The 22035-nt window shown below is 68.6% G+C and overlaps 1 protein-coding gene across 2 annotated transcripts in view; it reads left to right on the top strand.

Annotated features, from left to right (window-relative positions):
* The window catches only part of KIF26A (kinesin family member 26A), a 40123-nt gene extending 21472 nt beyond the window's left edge, over positions 1 to 18651 (top strand). For both annotated transcript variants that reach the window (XM_084967079.1, XM_021081543.2), the window contains exons 5-16: positions 5420 to 5609; positions 9715 to 9927; positions 10416 to 10509; positions 10795 to 11057; positions 11211 to 11394; positions 11484 to 11646; positions 11883 to 12045; positions 12632 to 15458; positions 16331 to 16536; positions 16646 to 16666; positions 17041 to 17191; positions 17417 to 18651. In XM_084967079.1, the coding sequence (XP_084823205.1) occupies positions 5420 to 5609; positions 9715 to 9927; positions 10416 to 10509; positions 10795 to 11057; positions 11211 to 11394; positions 11484 to 11646; positions 11883 to 12045; positions 12632 to 15458; positions 16331 to 16536; positions 16646 to 16666; positions 17041 to 17191; positions 17417 to 17598 (4657 nt within the window). In that variant the 3' untranslated portion in view covers positions 17599 to 18651. The remainder of the gene's footprint in view (positions 1 to 5419; positions 5610 to 9714; positions 9928 to 10415; positions 10510 to 10794; positions 11058 to 11210; positions 11395 to 11483; positions 11647 to 11882; positions 12046 to 12631; positions 15459 to 16330; positions 16537 to 16645; positions 16667 to 17040; positions 17192 to 17416) is intronic.
* Positions 18652 to 22035: the final 3384 nt, after the last annotated feature.

Below are 22035 nucleotides of genomic sequence, written 5' to 3' on the forward strand. Positions count from 1 at the left end.
CTGGCCTGGGTGGGGGGGGGGGGACGCTCCGCCGAGGGTGTCCTGGGCCAGTGCTGGCGGGTGCAGGGAGGGTGGCTTTGGCTGGGAGGCTGATGCAGGCAGGCCTCAGGGTGGCTGCCCTGAAGTTGGGGAGCGCGGGGACGGGACGGGCCCGAGGGTACATCCCTGGACGACCAAGACGGTTGGGGTGAGATGGGGAGGGTGTCCTGGGGGCAGGCTGTGCCCCCACCTGCTGTTCGATCTGGTGCCCTGGGAAGCCTGGCGTGGCCTCGCAGGCGCCGGGTCCTGGTTGTGAGCCGGTGTGGGTGAGGTCTGTCCGCGGGGCTGCGGACCCAAGGCCGAGCTCCCTCTGCCGTGTGAGGGTTACAGGATGTGCTGGTGATGGCCAGGCCCAGGTCACTGTCCCATCAGCATGGCGCTGATGAGCTTGTCTGTGAGTCTCAGGAGCAGGGCGCCTCTCCGCGGGGTCCCAGGCCGCCGGCCTGACTGGGGAGTGGCGGGGCACGCGGTGCGGGCTGGGCAGGTGCGGGCCCGCGGCCCCAGTTAGGTGCAGAGAGCCCGACTGGGGTTCTCCGGCTGGCGGGCTGGGAGCCTCCATGGAGGATGAGAGGGACAAACCAGACCCAGTCGGCCCGTGTCCCCGGCTCCAGGCAGCGACCGCGCTCCGTCACGCGGTGCTGGCGGGGGGATTTCAAGCTGAGACCCTTGGGGAAGGGAGACCAGCTGCCCTGGTCCTGGGTCTGGGGGCCACCCTGGCTCATTAGCGACCCCGGCTCGCCGGTGCTGCCTTTTGTCTCCAGCCGGCAAGGCTGCCTCCACTGACCTTGGGACGTCACCATAGAAACACGCACTTAGGCGGGGGCGGGGGCTGGGGATGGTGGCAGCGGGAGGCAGGTTTCCAAGGGGAGGGTGCCGCCGAGGGGAGGGTGCTGCCCGCTGCCGTTACGTCCAGCCTGTTGGGGTGCCTGGATCACAGTGGTGTCCTCAGGGTCATGGGCCAGGTTTTGTGTGTGTGTGTGTGTGTGTGTGTGTGTGTGTGTGTGTGTGTGTGTGTGTGTGTGTGTGTGTTGGGGGGGCACCGTCCTGAGCTTGTGCCCGAGACCCCCTGCTCTCTGAGGCTGTGGCCCCTTAACCGTTGCACTTCTTGTTTTGTGGGGGCGGCTGTGGCTCACAGGGGGAGGGGCTTTCCCGAGTCCCCAGGGGACGGGGAGCTGCACCCTGCGGGGCCTCGGGCATGAGTGGGTGCATGTCCTGTGCTCCCACCTCCACCCCTCACTGGGCGCCTGGGTCGGGGGCGAAGCTGACCAGGTTTCTGGCTGGGCGGTGGGGGGATCTGTGGAGACGGCCTTTGACGGTGGCCTGGGGTCCTTGCAGGGGCCAAGCAGGGCCGTGCCCAGCTTTCTAGGGCACAGAGGTGGGCTGTGAGGGTTGAGTGGGAGTCGAGTGTTTGTAGAGTGGAGGCCGAAGAGGCTGGGGTCTGGGAACTGGACTCTCCACTGGTCCCTGAGCGCCCCCTGCGGCCAGCACACTGGCCCAGGGCCTTCTGGGGCCTTCCCAACCCCCTCCACGCCCTCGCCTGGGGTGGGGAAGCCAAGGCGGGGAGCGATTCTGGGGTGGCTTGGTGCCCAGGGTCTTGTTAGGGGGCACAGAGCAGCAAGGCTGGCCGCCCTACACCCCTCTGCTGGGCCTGGTGGGCAGCTCGGGCGTGGGGACCGCAGGCTCAGGGCGCCAGGCCCTGCCAGTCCTGAAAAGGCCCGGCCTCGGCGATTGCATTTTCTCCGGAGGGTCTGGTGCCCTTGACTCCGCCTTCCTGAGGCCTCCCACTCCCCTTAACCCTCCCCGGGGGGGTGTAGTGTCCCCCCTTCCTGTTTCTGCAGGCTCCCCCAGATTTGTCCATACCACTGTCTCCCTCCACACCCTTCTGGGCCTCTCCGGGGCGGAGGTCACCTCCTGGACCCCTGAATCTAGACGATGTGGGAAGAACTGCTGGGGCCTCCTCGGCAGGTGCAAGGCGGGGGGCGGGGGGCTGGACCCCACGTCTGTCCAGGTGCCCAGTCACGGTACATCAGGCGTGGTACCTGGCAGAGCGGATGCTGCCCAGAGGCATGGGGTCAAGTGGGCTCAGCGGGAAGGGTCTCCCCACCTGCAGGGCAGTCCATGAAGCCTCATAGCCTCTGAGTAAGGATCCCAGGTGACATGGAAAATGCCACAGCAGGAGCTCCCATTGTGGCTCAGCAGCCGACTAAGATCCATGAGGTTGCGGGTTCCATCCCTGGCCTCCCTCAGTGGCTTAAGTATCTGGCGTTGCCGTGAGCTGTGGTGTAGGTCGCAGATGTGGCTTGGATCTTGCGTTGCTGTGCCTGTGGTGTAGGCTGGCGGCTACAGCTCTGATTCGACCCCTAGCCTGGGGACCTCCACGTGCTGCGGGTGTGGCTGTAAAAAGCAAGGAAAAAAAAAAGGACGGACAGAAAGAAAACGCCACGGCAGGGAGCAGGTGCTCTTGGGTCCTGATGGGCAGCCCCCAGAGCAGGTGCAGGGTAGTGCTGTGGGGCGTGGCCTGTGGCCCAGGCCACCAGCCTCGTGGTCGCCCCGTTAGGAAACCCTGGGCTGGCTGTAACTGACCCCCCCCGCCCCGTCCAAACAGGTCTGTCTGTCTCCTCGGGATAATTAAGGGCCTCTCGCCATCAAGGCCAACTGTCTGTGAAATTACCTCCTGCCTTGGAAGAGGCAATTTTTCTTTGTAAAAAGGCAAATATTTCCCTTTCTGTTTTCCTGAATCAGTGACCAGGCTCAGCGAGGCTGGGCAAAGGCCTCTGGGAGTAGGCGAGGGGCTGGTGACTTAGGGATGGTGGGACGCGCCACTCCCTCCTGGCCCCATCTTAAGCTTCTCCTGTGTTCAGACACCTGCCCTCCAGAGTCCCCACCTGGTGGGGGCACAGCCTGGTAAACCCGTGTCTCGGGGCCGGGAGTGGTTCCTAGGGTGGCGGGAGGCCCAGGTCTGGGGAAGCCCAGTGTGGAGGCATCAGGGCGGGCTTCCCGGGGGAGGCGTCCTCTGAGGATGAGGATTGCTGTGTGTGTTGCAAAGTTCCTGCCTCTCCCAGTCTTCCCTTCAGAGCCTGACTCAGACGTGCCCACGGTCCCCTGCAGGTCTGAGAGCCCCCCCCACCCCCGCAGCAATGCGGTGGGCGCTGGTGATCGGCGTGTGGTGCCTGCTTATCCTCCGAGCCTCTGCGAGGCCTGGGGGCACTGTCTCCACCCCCGGTGCTCAGAAACCGGGTCTGTGCCCCACGCGGCGGGGGCCTCGAGGGCCGGCCTGTCCGCGCAGCTGCCGGGCTCGTCCAGTTCTGAAGGGGCCTGGATTTCATCAGAGCGGGGAGTGCTGTCGCGGGGCCTCCGAGTCAGGCCTGGGAGGCAAGCCTGCAGGAGCAGTCCCGGCCCTGCAGGGGCTGACCCGGGGAGGGGGGGGGGGGCGGCGCCCTGAGTTGGGTCAGGCCACGGGCCCAGCCGCTGACCCGTAACATTCTGGCCTCCTGGGCTGTGTCCAGGCAAGACCTGGGCATGTCTGCGGGGAGGTGGCCTCCCCAGCGCCGATGCTGGGCCCTGAGGGTGACAGGGGAGGGGCTGAGGTCTGTGCTGGAGACCCTGGCTCCCCAGAGCCCTCTGCAGCCTCCTGTGTGACCCACGGAGCAAAGCCCTCTGGTTGTGGCATCTGCAGCCCCATGTCGCTCCAGCCTCCCCGGCACCTCTCCCGGCCCTGGGTCCTCCTGGCTTCCACGTCCCCTTGAGCCTCGGGGGTGTGGGCTCAGGCTGCCCCCGCCAGCCTCGGGGTCCCTGGGTGGCCCTGCCTGACTGAGGGAGGAGCAGGGAGCCTGCTGGGGGGGCAGCCTCGGCCATGGCTGTCTGCTGACCTGTCCGGTCTGCCCGGGGGCCCAGCCTGTCCCCAGCACCCCTGGAGTCAGGCGGGGGCACCGCTGTGCACGCGTGTCCCCAGGCCTCCTCCACCTTCCTGGGCACAGCTCAGGCCGGCTGTGCCTTCCCCGCAAGCCCGGAGACCAACCTCCTGCTGGGGGTGGGCTGCCTGCTGGACCTGAAGCTCCTCCACGCCTCCTGGTCTCGCTGCGGCCTCTTCCCAGGCGGTGGTTGGCAAAGGGCGGCGGCATAACCCGGGGTGGCCGGGGGTCCAGGGCCGCAGGTCCAGGTGGGGGGTGGGGGGGCAGGAGGAGCCCCAGGAGCCCAGCTCTGATGAACGGCTCCCTCTCCCCCGGCCCCCCCGCCCGGGTCTCGCAGGTGCCCACCCTGCCTGGTCCAGCCGCGTGCCCGGGACGTCTCCCCGCCCTCCTCAGAGCTCCCTGGCGCCGCCCTCGCCCTGGCCTGGGCCATGCTGCCCACCCCCATCCTGCCTGGTGTGTGGTCCTGGGCAGGGGGCACGCGGGGCTCTGCTGTCCAGGGGGTCTCAGGTTTAGGATACGTGGGTTCAGGCAGGACCTGAGGGGCATCTGCCCGTGGAGGCCTGAGTGTCTGGGCTCCTCCCGGCTGGCGCGTGGGCTCCGCTCCCGGGGGCCGCGCCTCCCCTGCCAGGCGGGCCCGGCCGCTCTGTTGGGGACCATCACGCACCGTAGATTACTTTTATTTTCTGCGATGACACCTCGCTAGGAGGAAAGCTGTCCCTGGGGTCTCTTAAAAGACAACTCCTATTAAAGATGAGAGGAGTTAAGCAAAACGCCGGCAGCTCTGGCCACGTGGGAGGCAGCTGAGGGGCTGCCCTGCCTGGCGGGTCCTTTTGAGGACAGAACAGAGAAGCCCGGGGCCGGGGCGGGGGTGCGGCGGGCACCGCTGGACGCAGGGGAGAGGCGGCCCGGTGGGAGGGGCTGCCCGCGTGCCTGGTGGGCAGGTTCTTTCAGTGCCAAGCCCAGACCGCATCCTGGCCCACGGCCCGTTCGCCACAGCGGGGGAGGGGTGAAGTCTGGGCACAGACCCAGGCCCAGTGTGTGTCACCTGTGCCGGAGGCCTGGGCTGGGTGCCCTGAACATGTTAGCTCATCAGGGCTGCACACAGGGCTTCTGGTGGGCCCGTGGTCCTGTGTTAGAGACGGAGAACCTGCGGAGAGGCTGTCACCACGTGCGGTCACACCACCCGTGGGTGGCTGCTCAGCATGTGTCCTGCCCCAGCTGCTGAGCTGGGACTCGGGGTGACTCGGGGCAGAGGTTGGTGGGAAGAGGGCGTTTGCCGGGCAGGTGCGGAGAGGGGCCTGGGCTCCGGGTTGGCTTGGGCCCTCTGTGGCCTGGCCCCTTGCTGGCATAACTGCCAGGGGCTAGAAGTGGCAGCCACAGGCTTGGGGGCCCCAGTTTGGTTGTGCTGCTGCATTTAGGGTGGGGGCAGGTGGCAGGACAGCCCTGAGTGCCCCTCCCCTACCCCGCAGGGCTGCCCAGAAGCTCAGCCTGGCCTCCAAGCGCAAGAAGCCCCACCCACCGCCCGCCCCCACTGCCCGCGGAGCCTCCACCTACCCCACGGACTTCAGCGGGGTCCTGCAGCTGTGGCCACCCCCCGCGCCCCCCTGTCTGCTGAGGGCCGCCTCCAAGGCCAAGGACAACCCCAGCAGTGTTGGAAAGGTAGGCCTGACCCTGACTTGGGGGTGACCCTTGGGGGTGGGCTGAGGCTGGGGGTGTCTAAGCAGCTGCAGGGAGGGGGAGCCGGTGACGGAGGGGCCCTGCTTCCTTCCCCCAGGCTGGACCAGGGTGGTCAGTGGGGAACAGATGGGGCAGCTGAGGGCCAGGCCCACCTTGATGGCTCCAGGTGGCAACAGGGAGCCCGGGAGACTGTCGGGGGGGCTACAGGAAATGGGTGAGGGTCCCAGGGGCATGGGCTGGGCAGCTGGGGCTTCCTGGGACCGAGGGTTGGGGTCTGACCCCAGGCACCCCCTTGTCCCGTCTCTATTGGTCTGCTGCCACAGGGTGGGGCCCTGGCTCTCCAGAGTCCCGGCTGACGCGATGGAAGGGGACCCCTGGGGTTGCGGGGGGGATGCTGGGTCCCAGGGTGAAGCAGGGCCTTGCCCGGTCTCGGAACAGGCTGGCTGGCCCCTGGCTCCCATGGCCGTTGGCCGAGAAGGGGTTTTCTCCCCGACCCCGTCTGGGTTGCTCGTGACTGCGCCCGAGCCCAGGTTCGGGCCCTGCGCCTGCGGATGCGTGTGAGTGCGGTAGGGAGGTCTCTGTGCCCTCCGCGGGCGCGGAGCCCGAGGCTCAGAGGGCTGGGCCCGTCGACGGCCACCCGCTCTGGGGTGAGGATGGGGCTGGACCCTGAGTATGAACCCCGAGTGCTTTCCCCTGAGCTTCCGCCCGCTCTGCGGCCTGCCGGCCCCTCCCAGGTGCCTCCCTGCGAGGGGCGGCCGCCCACCCGGGCACTGGCCGGCCTCTGCAGTGACCGGAGGCTTGCCCCCTGCAGAGCTGGTGGGCGGGCTCCACACCCCCCTGGGTTCAGTCTGTCCTGCCACCTAGGACACGGGGGCCTCTGCTTCTAGTGACAGGGGCTGGAGAGGGTCTGACGTGTTTGCAGAGGGTGCCCTGCACAGGCCTGACTGCTCCACGGATCCCCCCACGCCCCAGCCCCCGCTCTGTCCCTGTGCTTGGCCTCCCAGAGTCATCCCTGTCCACACGGCAGGACCTCTGTGACTCGGCCAGCCTGCTCTTGTCTAGAAAGCCTCCCCTCAGTCTGTCACCCCCACGAGGGGCCTCCTGGGCTCCCGCGCCCTGAGACGGAGACCCTCCTGGCCCCTGAGGAGCCGCGTCGCAGCCTGGGAACTTGCTGGAGGGGGGATTGGACCCTGCCACGGAGCTAGAGGGTGGATGCTGCAGACCCCACGGGACCAGCTGGCCGTCGGGGGTGGGCTCCTGACAATTCTGGGCTCTTCTGTCTGCAGACGGGGTGGGGTCGGGGCTGGGTGGCTGGGGCCTGCTGCTACCCGGGGCCCAGGGGGCCTCCCCCTCCCCCAGGGCCAGGCCCCCCACCCACGTGCTCCAGGGCAGGGGCTTCTGGCTTCTCTCCGGCAGACCACGTCTGTGTCCTGGGGAGCCCTGGGCCACCCGTTCTTGTCCTCTCAGCGCCCACCCCAGCGCCCCTTCCTCAGCCCCAGAAGGTTATTTGCACAAATATCACAGAGTGAGAGGCCCCCCTGAGAGGCATTTAATATTGTCAGAGAAAAGAAGGCAGGCGATGCTCAACCCCTGACGTTAATGCGTCTCTTCAGAGAATCCCGCATCCCGGTGTCAAGACGGCGTCCCTCCCCCGGGGGCCCAGCGGCCCCTCCCCCTCGCTGCCTGAGCCACTCTCCGGAGGGAGAGCCCTTTTTCCACGCAAAATGGGTTTTTCCCCCCACCTGGCAGCTCTGCAGTGGGGCTTTGCAATGTCTGAACACTTTGGGGGGAGACGTGCACGCGTCCAGTGCAAAGACCCCGGCCTTTCCCCGCCGTGATGGAAGGAGGCTCGCAGACGGCGACCTGGGTGTTTGCCTGGGACTGGAGCCGTGGCGGAGGCGCACGTGACGTCCCCTCCCTTCTGGGCCATGGGGTCCTCAGCCAGGCAGCCCGTGGGCCGTGCGTTTCCTGCCAGAGCCCCGTCTGGCTGCTCGAGGCCTTGCCCCGCCAGGCACGTGCTCCGAGCTGCAGAACCCATTCGGCTCCCAAAGTGGCCAGGAGATCATGCTGGAAAAAAAATTGCCAAAAATTACTGGGAAGTGCACGTTTTCGTCTGCTTGGCAGCGGCGTTTGGAAATGAAATAGTTTTGTTCTTGTCGTCGGGGAATAAAAGAATCGATTCTCGCCTAATGGAGCCCGGGTTCGGAGGCGCTCAGTAGAAAAGTGTTTCTTCGCGCGTCTCCCCGAGGAGCCCCCCTCCCCCGAGCGCCGAAGGTTTGCCGCGCGCCGAAGGGGAGTGGATGGCGCCTCGTGTGAACTACCCACGGTAAACCAATTTGGCCGGCGCTATGTATCTGTCACTTACAATTAAATCCGTGAAAAATAGTGGCTCTGAGATGAGTCTGGTAATTTGATTACCCTGTAGTGGAGAAATCGGAGAGTCCTTTGGAGAGTGGAGGTGGCGCCTTTTCCCAGGGGGGCCCTCACTCAGGGTGGCTCCCGCGGAGAACACACACACACACGCACACGCACACGCACACGCACACACACACACACACACACACACACGGGGTGTGTTTGCCTGCGGGCTTTCAGGTGTTTGCAGGATGCTTTGCTTTGGACGCTCGCATTTGGGTTCCTGGCCCCCGTCTTCTGTGCCCTTGGTGGCATTGGGCCTGGTGGTCCAGCCCTGGAGCTGGGCATGAAAGTGGGCAGGGACACAGGCAAGCTCTGTGCTTTGGAGTCACAGTATCAGAGGCTGCCTGGTCGTCTGCCAGCCCCTGAGCTCAGATGAGCCCCACCCGGCCCTACCGTGCACCCCTCCACTCCCCACCCGGCCTCCCATGCCAGCCTCAGCCTCTCCACCTCCTTCCCTGGCGGGCACTTCGGAACCCACACCTCCCTCTTCTTCCCCACTTCTTGCGCTAATGACATTACCTCTGGCACCCTGCTGACCCCAAATCCTGGAATCCTGGAATCCTGGACGTGGGGTTTGTGGGGTTTGAGTTTGGCTTTGGAGCAGGCTCTGGAGTCAGAAACACCCCGAGTTTCTCCCCAGGGCAGCTTGGGGCTCAGCCTGGGTCCCCTTTGCGTCTTGCCTTCCTTCCTCCCCTCCGGGTCGGGCCGGGGCAGAGGTGGGGGGTGCGAGGCTGGGAGGAAGGGGCTCTGGGGGAGGTGAGGTTGGACGGAGCCCCGGGGCTGGGGAGGGGGCGGGTGGCACCTGTCCTCCTCTCCGTCGGGCGTGAGCTGCTGGTGGGACCTGAGCATCCCCCTGTCTGCCCAGCCCCCAGCAATTGCTGCTGCACCTTGCCATGCACTGAGCTGGCCTTCTGAAGGGGGGTGCAGGGGGCCCGGCTCTGGGGGACTGTTGGGGGTGGAGGACACACCGCAGAGGAGCGTGAGTGGGGCTCCGAGGGGGCCCTGCCGTGCCCCCTTTCCGGGTGGGCTGGTCCTTGCTGCCTGTCTCTCCCTTTCTCCCGCTGCCCTCAGATGTGGGGATCGGGGTTTCAGGAGACCCATTTGCAGGCCGTGTGGCTCGGGTGAGACAGTTGGCCTCTCTGAACGTGTTTCCTCCCTTCTCAGGCCTATGTGGGCCTGAGGCAGGTGGTCCTGCGTGGCGGCTGCCCCGCCGGGGCGCGGACGGAGCTGGGGTGTGCCTGCGTGGGGCGACTCTGCTCTCAGAGGCGCTGTGCCTTTCTCCCTCGGCATCAGCCAGGGGGTGTGGTGGACCCCACACGGAGGGAGGTGGGGTGCCCTCTGGGTATGGCCCTTGCCTTTTGTCTCTGCTCAGGGGGGCATCTGGGGCCCGTTCCCCTGTCCTGTGCCCCGCACCCCGTCCCCACCCCGCTCTGTTCCCGTGCTGTGCAGACACGCCCTGCGCCCCGCCGGCCTCTGCTCTCCCGGCCCCTTCTCCCTGCCTCTCTGACCTCATATGGGATGCGCTCGGGCCTGGAGCTGGGGCGCGGGCGCCTGCATTCCTGCGGTGGGGCTCCCGTGCCGGGGCCTGGCCCGCCGTCCCAACTCGCGCGGGCTCCTCCTGCCCTGTAATCAGCGGCCGCTCAGCTGCCCGCTCCGCCCGCCTCCCCAGGTGAAGGTCATGCTGCGGATCTGGCCGGAGCAGGGGGCCCAGCGCTCGGCCGAGTCCACCTCCTTCCTGAAGGTGGACCCGCGGAAGAAGCAGGTGACCCTCTACGACCCGGCCGCGGGGCCCCCGGGCAGCGCGGGCTCCCGACGCGCCACCCCGGCCGCCGTGCCCAAGATGTTTGCCTTCGACGCCGTGTTCCCCCAGGACTCGGAGCAGGTGAGGGTGGCGGCCAGGCGGGGCGATGGGACGACCGTCAGGCCGGCGCCCCTTCTGCTCTTGGGCAGGAGGGGGGCGCCCCGCCGGGCAGGCCTGCTGTGCCTCCCCTTCTGGCCTCCCCGGCCCTCGGGGCGCCTCCCCGGCCCCTGGCCTGCCTCTCAGGCCGCGTTTCCAGGGAGACGCCTAGTTTTTCAGAGCCCACCCTCCCCGACGCTTTTCGAACAGCAGATGCTTGTGTGTGTCACCGCCATGCGTGCCGTGTGACTGCTGTGTGTGCACACGTGTGCGCCGCGTGTGCCTGTCAGCCGTGGGTCCGATCGGTTCACGCTGCGTGTGTGTGCATCTGTGCTGCCTGTGCGCGTGGAGAGCTCTGTGTGCCTGGTCCTGGGTGCCCGCCGACTCCCGGAGGACTCGCTGCCTGCATGTGATGTGAGGAGGCAGAAGCGAGGGAGGCTGCGAGGGGGCCTGACTCTGAGCCCCTCCTCCAGGCCGAGGTCTGCTCGGGGACGGTGGCCGACGTGCTCCAGTCAGTGGTCAGTGGGGCTGATGGCTGCATTTTTTCCTTTGGCCACACGAGCCTCGGTAAGTGTCCCTTCCTGTCCTTCTCGGCGGTCTCTGGGCGCCGTTTCCGGGCAGGCCGTGGGTGGGCCCCTGGAGTGGGGGCCTGTGCAGAGGAAGCCAAAACCCTGCAGGCCTGGAAGGCGGGGAGGGGGTGCGTGGGGCGGATTGAAGGGGGCCCCCGGCGTCTCAGGGGCCCAGGTGGGTCCCGAGGGCCCCGGGCAGGGCCGGGGAGCAGCTGCAGGTCCTGCCCGGCTCTGAGGGCTTGTCACCTTGTCACGCTGAGCCCGACGTGCCCGTGGCCCCCAGGCAAGTCCTTCACCATGATCGGGAGGGACAGCTCGCCGCAGAGCCTGGGCGTTGTGCCCTGCGCCATCTCCTGGCTCTTCAGGCTCCTGGACGAGCGCAAGGAGAGGACGGGCACGCGCTTCTCCGTCCGCGTCTCGGCCGTGGAGGTGTGCGGCCGGGACCAGAGCCTGCGGGACCTGCTGGCCGAGGTGGCCTCCAGCAGCCTCCAGGACGCCCAGTCTCCGGGTGTGTACCTGCGGGAGGACCCCGTCTGCGGGGCGCAGGTACGCGGACACCCCTGCCGCTGCGGGGGGAGCAGGGCCGGCGGCGTGGGGGCTGCGGGGTGGGGGCGCCTCGGGAAGGCGGGCGGGGAGCTGCAGCCCAGCCCCGAGCCAGTCAGGGGCTGCAGCCCGTCCCCTCCACCTGCCTGTCCACAGCTCCAGAACCAGAGCGAGCTGCGGGCGCCCACGGCCGAGAGGGCGGCCTTCTACCTGGACGCGGCGCTGGCCGCCCGCAGCTCCGGCCGGGCTGGCTGCAGCGAGGACGCCCGTTGCAGCTCCCACGTGCTCTTCACGCTGCACGTCTACCAGTACCGCATGGAGAAGTGCAGCCGGGGCGGAAGTACGTGTCGCCAGGACTGCGCGGGGGGGCGGGGGTGGGAGGGGTGGGGGGCAGGGCCGAGCCTTCACCCTCCCGCCCTGTGGTTTCAGTGTCCGGAGGCCGCAGCCGCCTGCACCTCTTCGACCTGGGCAGCTGTGAGGGGGCGCCGGGCAGGGGCGGGGAGGCCCCCGGGGGCCCCCTGTGTCTGTCCTTGTCGGCCCTGGGCAGCATCGTCTTGGCCTTGGTCAGCGGAGCCAAGCACGTGCCCCACAGGTGAGTGGCGGCCTCCTCGGCAGGCCTGGGTGGCCCTGGGGACCAGGCCGGTGCACGTCGGGCCCCCAGCCTCTGGGCTCTTCGTTTCTGCACCACCTGACAGGCCTTGTGGCCCTAGGGCTGGCGGGGGCTCCTGGCACGAGGTGGGGGCCGGACGGAGGCGTGGGCCTGGTCCCGCGAGAAGCCTGCCCCCCACCCCGCTCCAGCCCTGGCATCCTCGCCCCCAATGCCCGCAGGGAGCACAGGCTCACCACGCTGCTGCGGGAGTCCCTGGCCGCGGCCAGCTGCCGCGCCACCATGATCGCCCACGTCTCCGACGCGCCGGCCCGCCACGCCGAGACGCTCAGCACCGTGCAGCTGGCGGCCCGCATCCACCGTCTGCGCAGGAAGAAGGTCAAGGTGGGTTCCGACTCACGCGCCCCCCCCCCCAAGGCCCCCAGGGCGGTCTCCTTGGGGCTCTGCCCACGGGGGGGGGTGCCGGGGCCCCGGCCGCCATTAGGGCCCCAGGGCTGTGCCCCCGGAGGGGGCGGGAGCCACCCCCGAGGTCACCCCAAGCAGACCTGGAGCTGCTGGAAGGGGGCTGGGGTTGCTGGCCGCGTCCACCTGGCCTGGGGTGGGCCTGTGGTCCCCGTGGCGGGTACCCTCCCAGGCCTGGTCCAGCAGGGACCATGCCGGGCCGTTCTCAGTGCGGCCAGAGGGCGGAGTTAGGGGCGCCCTGGGCTCTGACAGCCTCGGGTCTGCGTCCTGGCTCTGCGCTCACGCAACGTGTGCCAAGGTGCCTGTTTTTGCCTCCCTGAAACTTGGCTTAACACTTCCCTGGAAGTTGGGGGGAAGATCCAGTTTTTGGGGGCCTGAGCCTTGCGTGCTATCGCCACGGTTGGTGGGACGTGGTTGCTGGCCATGCCGTCACTTCCTTCACTGGAGTGGGTCTCGGGCAGAGGGGGCAGGTGGGGCAGCCGCTCACGAGGGCCTTCTCTGTCCCCAGTATGCGTCCAGCTCCTCAGGCGGGGACAGCTCCTGCGAGGAAGGCCGAGCCCACCGCCCCCCCCACCTGCGACACTTCCACCCCCGCTCCGTGGCCCCCGACCCCGACCGCCGGGCCCCCAGCTCGCCCGGCGACCCCGACTACTCATCCAGCAGCGAGCAGTCCTGCGACACGGTCATCTACGTGGGGCCTGGGGGGGCGGCGCTGTCAGACCGCGAGCTCACGGACAATGAGGGCCCGCCTGACTTCGTGCCCATCATCCCCGCGCTGAGCCGCCGTCGGCCGTCTGAGGGCCCGCGCGACGCCGACCACTTCCGCTGCAGCACCTTCGCGGAGTTGCAGGAGCGGCTGGAGTGCATCGACGGCCCCGACGGAGCCCAGGCCAGCCCGGCCCGCGGGAGCAGGAAGCCCTCGTTGCCCGAGGCCGTAGCCCCCAGGAAGGCCACGGGCTCCCCGCTGGCTGCCAGCACGCCTCGTGCCAGCCCCGTCCCAGACACCCGCCGGGGTGCCGCGGAGCCCTCCAAGGCTGACGGTGACCAGGGAGAGGGCGGCAGCAGCAGGCCTGAGCTGCCTGTGCCGGACAAGCCCACAGTGGGTGGAGGCCGGAGGCCGCTGCCCAGCCCGGCCCCCCCGCCGCCTCGGCAGCCAGACGCTGGTGGGGCCCCTGAAGAGCCTGGGGGAGCCGATGGTGTGGTACGGACGCCCCCCTTGGGCACAAGTGGGCAGGCAGGCTGCCCCCGCCAGCCTGCGCGCGGCCACCGCCTGGAGCGGGGCCTGCTGACCACCACGGTGACCTTGCAGCAGCCCGTGGAACTCAACGGCGAGGACGAGCTGGTGTTCACCCTGGTGGAGGAGCTCTCCCTGGGGGCGCTGGGTGGCGCCGGGCGCCCCGCCAGCCTGGCCAGCTTTGGCAGTGACTGCTCCCTGCAGGCCCTGGCCTCGGGTTCGAGGCCAGTCAGCATCATCAGCAGCATCAACGATGAGTTTGACGCCTACACCTCGAAGCCCCCCGGGGGCGCCCCAGACGGAGCGGCCTGGACCGGCAGCAGCCACAGCTCCTCCATCAGCTCCTGGCTCAGTGAGGTCAGCGTGTGCACAGCCGACGGCCTCGGCCCCACGCCGCAGCCCCCCTCGAGGGCCAGCCCAGACCCCTTCAGCCCTGATGCGCCAGCAGGTCCGGACCCCCTGGGCCCCCTGATCCCGGACAGCTCCGTGGAGGACAGCAGCCTTCAGTTCTCGGAGCAGGACCGAGTGGACAGTCCTGGCCCTGCCTGGAGCCCTCGTCCTGGCGAGGAGGGGGCGGCGGCCGCCACCCGACCTGGCTGGGAGCTCCGCGCTGCGTCTCCAGGCAGGGCAGCCCCGGCACAGACTCTCCACTCCAGCCTTCCCCGGAAACCGAGGTCGTCCTCGACGGCCAGTCGTGTGGGCTGCACTCGCCTGGCTCCGGCCCCGCCCGGTCCCGGAGGCCCCTTCGAGGACCCGTGGCTTCTCCGGGCGGACGAATGTGGCCCAATCCACCTGGCCTCTGCCAGCAGGGCCCCCAGCCCGGCTCTGATGCCAGCCCGGAGGGTGGTGGATGGTTGTGAGGTGGGCAGGGTGGCCCAGAGGCCAGAGGCCATGGCTCAGATCCCCCCGCTGCGGAGAGGGGCCACCACGCTGGGTGTGACCACGCCCTCCGCCTCCTTCAGGGACGCCCCGACTGAGGCAGCCGCTTGCCTGGGCAGCCCAAAGCCTGCCCCCGGCAGCAGGAAGAGCGTGGCCGCTAAAGGCGGGCTCTGTCCCAGGCCCGGCGGAGCGGCCCCCCCCGCCCCGCCCGAGCGCAAGTCCAGCCTGGAGCACAGGAGCAGCCCGGCACCGGCCCTTCCCCAGGCTGGGAGCCTAGTGTGGGCCGGGGCTGCTGCCTTCCTCCGAGCAGAGGGGGAGGCCAGGCCCGGCAGCCGAGCCGACCACTCCATCCCTAGGGCCACGTCCAGCCTGAAGGCCCGGGCGGGCAAGGCAGAGGCAGCGAGCCGGCCCACCACCCATGGGTCTCTGGAGCGGTGTGAGGGCCTGGCACAGGGTGGCAGCAAGGCCAGGGAAGCCCCTGGGAGGCCGGCCCGGACCGTGCCCAGGTTGGGTGTGCCACCCGCCAGCCCCACGCCGGGGCCCGCTCCTGCCTGTAGGAGCAGCCCAGCCAAGGGCGTGGGGGCCCCCAAGCCCCCTACCAGTGGGGGCAAGGGCCGCAGCTTAGCGGCCGCTGGGTCCAGGGCTCTGGGGGCTGCAGTGAAGCCACTGAGCCCTGCAGCAGGCAGGACCCCTGGAGGCCCGGGGACGGGTCCCAGGGTCGTTCCACGGGTGGCGCCTGGTGTTGGGGCCAAGGCCAGCCGGGGCACCATCATGGGCGCCAAGCAGGCGCTCCGGGCGGCCCACAGCCGCGTCAGTGAGCTGGCGGCTGGTGGTGCCCACAGCCGAAGCGGCCTCTCGTGGGGCTCGGCCGACTCGGACAGCGGCAACGACAGCGGCGTGAACGTGTCCGAGGAGCGGCCGCCCGTGGGCCCAGCGCTGCCCTCTCCTTATAGCAAGGTGACGGCGCCGCGGCGCCCGCAGCGCTACAGCAGCGGCCACGGCAGCGACAACAGCAGCGTGCTGAGCGGGGAGCTCCCGCCTGCCATGGGCCGCACTGCCCTTTTTTATCACAGCGGCGGCAGCAGCGGCTACGAGAGCATGATGCGTGACAGCGAGGCCACCGGCAGTGCCTCCTCCGCCCCCGACTCCTTGAGCGACAGCGGGGCCGCGTCCCCAGGCGCCCGCTCCCGCAGCCTCAAGTCCCCCAAGAGGAGGGCCACAGGTGGGTGGGGCGCCAGTGTCCCGGGCTCCGTCTGCAGGGCACAAACTCCATGATGCTTGGCCACGGGGTGCCACCTTCCTGGATCCTAGATGTGTGTGGCCTTTGACGGTTGCACAGACAAGCCTGGGGCTTCCCAAAGGATAGCTGTGCACAGCCCTCTGCAGTTTAGAAGCACACTGTGTTTACAGTGTGTGCCCTTCTCTGATCCCCACGCTGTCCCGGGGGCTGGTCCCCAGCCCTGTCACAGCAGGCTGGCAAGGGTGGGTCACCCTGCTGGGCCCTGGGGCCCTGGGGAGGGCTTGGGTTTGGGGCCAGTGCCCCGCTGCTGGGGGCTCTGCAAAGCTGCTCCTGCCTCTGTCCCTGGACCCTCCATCTCCGGGGGGGAAGTGGGCCTGTTTCTCCGGCTCTGTGTGGCTGGGGGTTTTAGCCACTGGCTGTGCGTGGGCTGTAGACGCCCTGGGGACGAGGATGGGCGGGGAGCAGGGACGGGTGTCCTGGGAGTTGGGGAGGGGGTGCCAGCATGCCAGCTCGGGCATCGGTCCCGGGGGCGGTAGGAACCGGACGGTTGTAAGGACCCAGTGTGGCCACTTAGGGTGCGGGAGGACTGCCTCCATGGGTGGTGGGGGCTGCCCATGAGGCCATGGCTGTGTAGGGAGGCCGGTGTTGCTGTCCAGGCAGGAGGGGGCTGGGGGGTGAGTGCATCTGTTCTGTGGGGCAGGGGGCCGGGGTTCCTGGCCAGCCCCAGGCTGTTTCTGGGTCGGGCCTCTGTGCTTCCCCCTCACGTCAGGACCCTGGCCCGGCTCCCCTCTCAGCCCCTGGCCAGGCGCTGGGGTCCAGCCTCTGCTCACCCAGCGCCCGGCTCTCTGTTCCAGGTCTGCAGCGGCGACGGCTGATCCCAGCCCCGCTGCCCGATGCCGCTGCCCTGAGCCGCAAGCCCAGCCTGCCCGGGCAGTGGGTGGACCTGCCCCCGCCCCTGTCTGGCTCCCTGAAGGAGCCGTTCGAGATCAAGGTGTACGAGATTGACGACGTGGAGCGTCTGCAGCGGCACCGCCCGGCCCCCAGGGAGGACCCTGCCGAGGTCAGGGCCTGGCCGCTGGGGGCTGGTGACAGAAGCCCTGGAAGGGCGGGGGGGGGCCCTGGGGGTGGGGCCGGCAGCCTGCTGACCTCACCTTCCCTCTTACCCACAGCCCTTCCAGAACGCCGAGAAGGTAGGAATCGCCCTGCTTGGCCCTGAACCCGTGGTGTGTCCGGATGGCCGTCTTGGGCGGAGTGGGCGGCTGGAGGGGCCCTGAGGCCACCGCTGCTGCCCCCTGGAGTGGCACCGGGGGGGGGTTCCCAGATCTGTGCCCTGGGTTCTGGGTTCCCGGCGGACACAGGCTGCTTTGGGAGCACTTGGCGTGAGCCTGACCCACGGGGACCCAGGGGTCCTACCCCTGCCCACGTTGCGGCCCCACTGTGCCCCTGCCCAGGCCCGGGGGGTGGAGGGAGGCTCGAGGTCAAGGCCGGGGTATTGGGAGGCCCTGGGAGCAGGCCCTCCTCTGTGCCTGAGCCCGTCCCCACCCATCTGTCCCCTGCCGCCCAGGGCCTGGTGTGCGTCGGCGCGAAGCTGCGGCTGGCGGAGCGGAGGCAGCAGCGGCTGCGGGAAGTGCAGGCGAAGCGCCAAGTCCTCTGTGAGGAGCTGGCCGAGACCCAGGGCCGGCTGATGCTGGAGCCCGGCCGCTGGCTGGAGCAGTGTGAGTCCCGCCTCACTGGCTGGGCTGCGGGACGCCCCTCTCCCCGAGCGCAGGCTCGCGGGACCCCGGACGCCGCGTCCTGCCGTGGCTCCCTGCCCGCCCTGCGCCCCCAACCCAGCCGCCTCACCTCGACCCGGACGGGGCCCCGGAAGCGGGCGGGGGCGGGAGGGAGCCCTTGGCCCTGCGGGGTCCCCGCCTGACCAGCCGTCTGCTGTCCCTCCGCAGTCGAGGTGGACCCGGAGCTGGAGCCCGAGTCGGCCGCGTACCTGGCGGCCCTGGAGCGCGCCACGGCCGCCCTGGAGCAGCGCGTGAACCTGTGCAAGGCCCGCGTCATGATGGTTACCTGCTTTGACATCAGCGCGGCCGCCCCTGCCGCCGCCCCGGGCCCGCAGGAGGTGGACGTCTGAGGCCGGGCGCGGGGCGCGGGGCGCGGGGGGCGTCAGGGCTTGAGGACGGGACGTGCGGTGGAGCGAGGATGTGGCGGGGGTCGGGGGGCGAGGGTGCAGAGGGGGTCCGGTGCGGGACCGGGGCTCGGAGGCGATGGGGTTGGGGGAGGCGGGGCGGGCCGAGCGGCGTGGACGGCGGAGTGTGCGGGGACCGGACGACTGTCGCCCCTGGACAGCAACGCAAGTGCCTTTAACCTTGGAGTGGACTTCTCTTCTCTTCGCATTTGGTGCTAAGGACTCAAGACACCAGCAGACGGTGTGCGCTGGGGCTGCGCTGGGCCGCGGCGGGGCCCCCAGGGGCCGCAGGAGCTGGCTGTGTGATCCGAGCTCGCCTTCTCGGCAGCCAAGCCGCCTCGTGTAGCAGGACAGCCCCGAGCTCACCGGGCCTCTGTCTTCGATTCAGGAGTACTTTCCTTTGGAGCTGCTTCCTCTCGGCAGAGTCTCCAGACCCTCGGTCTGCGTGCTTGTCTCCGCAGGTCGAGCCAGTGGGGTCTTCCGGGCGGGGGTGGCGGGCCCTCCTTCCCTCCCCCGGGACCTGCTCTGTCAGGTCCCCGCGCAAGGGCTGAGCTGAAGGCACCCGTGCCTTCCTCCACGGCAGGAATTCTTACCAAAACCACAAGCAAAAAACAAAACAAACCAACACACACATTAGGGGACGAGGGTTTTGTAAAGGTTCTGTTAGGCTCATATTTTTCTATCATTTTGCCTATAAACGCGGTATTTGCAGTGGGAATTTGAAGACAAATGATCTATGTTTTTATGGTTTTCTATAGACGGCGTCCCCCCGGCCGGGCTCTTTCTGGGGGGCACCCGGGCAGGGCGGGGGGGCTTGGGAAGCAGGCACTTCTTGCCAGATGCAGTGCAGGGGTGGGCCTGCCGACGAGGCGCCTCCCCGTCCTGCCGGGTCCTGTCTCGAGCGTCGTGCATTTTCTATGGTGTCCCTACCTTTGTACAAATATGTAGACGAACTCTTTTGCCAGCTTTTACTTGTGAATAAAAGCTGCGTTCATTGTTCACGAGGCTCCGGAGTTGGCTGAGCACCTTCCCCAAGAGGGGCAAGGGGGCTGCAAGGGACTCTCCCTCTGTTCACAAACCCTACGGCTGGCCTGGCGGGGCCCAGCGCTGTGACATGGGGGCTCCCCTGGGCCGTCCTCTGCAGGGCTGGGAGCCGGACCCCACCTCCTCTCCGTCCCCCGCGGGGCCGTGCCGTCTACGCCGCCTTGAGTGCCCCAACTTGTCGGGGGCTGGGCTGGAGGGAAATGCCACTTTCTGGTGGGCTGCCGGCCCCGCCCCAGAGGTCAGGGTAGCTGGGGAACTCTTGGCTGCATTGGGCGACCCCTCAGGTCACACTCGGGCTCCTTCCTTCGCCGCCCACCCCCAGCCCGCCTTTGCAGGAGGCAGAGGAGCAGACTCTCTGTGGGCCAAGGTTCGGGACCCCCTCCGCCCGGAGCTGGCAGGAACCCCCAGCCGCACAGCCACCCTCCCCACTCTGCACCTTCCTGCTGTCCTTAGCTGCTGGCCCTGGGCGCCCCCTGGCTGCTGCCCCCACCCCATCTGGGTGCCCCACCCCCAGCACCCCTTCCTGTGGCAAGGCCCCTCCCAGGCAGCCGGGCCTCTGGAGCCCAAGGGGACATGCCCTCCAGGTGTGAGTGGGGGGCCCTCCTTGGTGGCCTCCCTGACCCAGGCACTCTGTGTGGTCTCTGCCTGCACCCCAGCCTCCGTGGGGCCCCGGGGGAGGGGGTGGGTCCTAGTCATTGCTGCACCCCTTCATCAGGTGTGCGGCTGGGCCCCGAGCAAAGGAACGAATGAAGAAATGAGGGAGCCCCTGGGGGCTCCAGCTGGGGCAGAGCAGGTCCGAGACCGAGCAGAAGTTTGCCAGATGCTTTCCTGGGCTCTCCCTGTCCTCAGACTGGTCTTTGGCTGTGCGGCCCCCGTGGTTCAGCCACAGCGTCGCCTGGCCCCAGCCCCCTGCCCCAGGCTACCTCCTCTCCCTCTGCTCCTGAGGGCACTGGGGGCCCCTGGGGTGGGTGTTACACGTCAATCAGGAGACCTCAGCATCCTGGGACCCCCACCCCTGCAGAATCTCCTTTTCTGTTCTTTTTTTTTTTCAAGGGCCGCACCCGCAGCACATGGAGGTTCCCAGGCTAGGGGTCGAATCAGAGCTGTCGCTGCCGGCCTACACCACAGCCACAGCAACGCCAGATCCGAGCCACATCTGCGACCTGCACCACAGCTCATGGCAACGCCAGATCCTTAACCCACTGAGCAAGGCCAGAGATCGAACCCACAACCTCATGGTTCCTAGTCGGATGCGTTTCTGCTGCACCACAACGGGAACTCATCTCCTTTTCCGTTCTGAGGCCAGACTTGCTCCCCAGCCAGATCTTCCCAAGCCTGAAGCTCTGTCATTGAACTTGGGGTGCCTGGGGGTCGGGGTGGGCAGGTGTGGTGGCATTCGCAGGGGCAGGGGAGATGGATCCTTTTAGGTCCCGATGAAGGAAGGGAGGGCTGGGGAGCCACCTGGCCTGTGGTCCAGCGATCCAGGGTCTGACCTTGCTGGGAAGGTGCTGGCCCAGCCAAGGGCCTTCGTCTAGAGACCAGGCCAGGCTGCGGTCTGGGGCAGGGGGGTCAGGCCTCCGTCTTCAGGACAAGGATGAGCCCGGGGCCCTCGTGCGGGCCATGCTCTTGCCCCCCAGCGTGCCCTGCACGTCTCACCTGGGCCAGGGGCCCTTCCTCCCACAGAGAACTGCCTGCTCCCTCCGAGGCCTCAGACTCTGCTTCTCTCCAAGGAGGCACCCTCTGCCCTGGCCCCTCCTGGCCCCCACCCCCCGCACCTGCCCTGGCTGGGTCCTCGGAGGAGCAGGCCCGGCGGGGGCGGCTGAGCTTTGGGGCCAGCAGAGCCCACTTCCCACAGTCCCGGAGGCAGCCTGGGCGGCTTTTCATCTGCACAGTCAAAGCCCTGAGCCCTGTCATTACAGGCAGGGAACCCAGGCGGGGAGTGGCGGCGAGGCCGAGGACGCCCATTTTATGGATGGGAAAGCTGCATCCGCCTGGGACCCAGCTCCTTGAGCAGAGGCCGGGCAGCTCCTGTGATGCCATGGGCAGGAGTCTGTGGGCAGCCTGCTTTTCAGATGTCTGGGGAAGTTGAGGCCCAGAGGAGGTGGTGGCTGCTTAGGCCCCTGGGCTGGCGTCCCTTCTCCTTGGAGGAGGCAGAGGAGAGGCAGAGCTAGAAGTCAGGGGTAGGGAGAGGCAGCAGCAGCCAAGCCCGGAGGTGGGAGCCCGTGGGAGGGGGCTGCGGGGCCTTCCCCGGGTCACAGGGGGACAGGGGCCAAGCCGGCCCAGGTGGCGTCTCTCACAGCCTCTGCAGCCAGCCTGGCACCCGGCCAGCTGCTCCCATGGGTGAGGTGCTCGCCTGCCTCGCTCTGCGAGTCCGGGCCTGCTCTGCCTGCCCTGCCCACCCCAGCCAGGGGCACCGCGAGGCTATGTGGGGAGGTGGGGCTGGGCTGGGTCACCAGGGGCAGGGGGTGGCTGGGAATAGGCGGGAGCCAGGTGGGTGGGCAGGCAGGTGGTGCAGGAACTGAGCACCTGGCCTGTAGCGCCCCCCGCCCCCCCGCCGACCTCCACCCCACCCCTGGGTGCAGCCCTGCAGCCCCCAGGACAGCCCTGCCACCTCCTTCCTGGGCCTCCTCTGGACCAAAGGGCTTGGTGACCCCCGCTCAGGGTTTCAGTTGCCAGGAAAATAGCCTGGAGCTTTGAAATTTCGTGTTGGGGGCTCGGAGCCTCCTCTTCGGGTGGCCCACAGCAGTGGCCCTGGGGAGGGTGACAGCCATGCACATGGTGGCAGGGCCGGGTCATTGAAGCGGCAGCAGAGACGGGGAGCCCGGCGGGCACCCTGAGGCCTCCTGGAGCCTGGATTGCTGCAGGCTCCTGCCTGCCTCAGGCCCTCCTCTGCCCGTGGGGCCATTTGTCATCGTGGGGCCTGTTCCCTCCTGACCAGCGTCCTCCTGGGAAACACATCGGCAGCCCCTGAGGATCTTGCAGTGGCCAGAGCCCTGGGGCCTGGGGACCCCGAGGTGACGGTTCCTGAATAAACAGCAGAGGGTCAGACCAGGACAGGCTGGCCGCCCGCCTCTCAGGTCTGGGGCGGGGCAGCGGAGGACGGGGGAGCTCAGTTTCCCTCTACCCACAGCACAGTCTGCAAGTGTGTTCTCGGCGGGGCATCTCTCCCACCCTGGGTGCCCCCCCAGTGGCCACCGCTGGCCCGCCTCCCGGTGCGCGGTGCCGTCTGGGCGCAGGCCGCCTTGGGGGCTCAAGCTGGATTCCCCGGTTCCACGGAGGAGACCGAGGCCCCCGGTGGGCTCTCCCTGCAGCCTGCGTGGGGGAGGGCTTGTCTGGGGG

The sequence above is a fragment of the Sus scrofa genome, chromosome 7 (assembly GCF_054392235.1).
Source record: "Sus scrofa isolate SSC_HxYL_T2T_F1_AM1 chromosome 7, Sscrofa_HxYL_maternal_Yorkshire_Landrace_v2.0, whole genome shotgun sequence".
Classification (NCBI taxonomy): Eukaryota; Metazoa; Chordata; class Mammalia; order Artiodactyla; family Suidae; genus Sus; species Sus scrofa.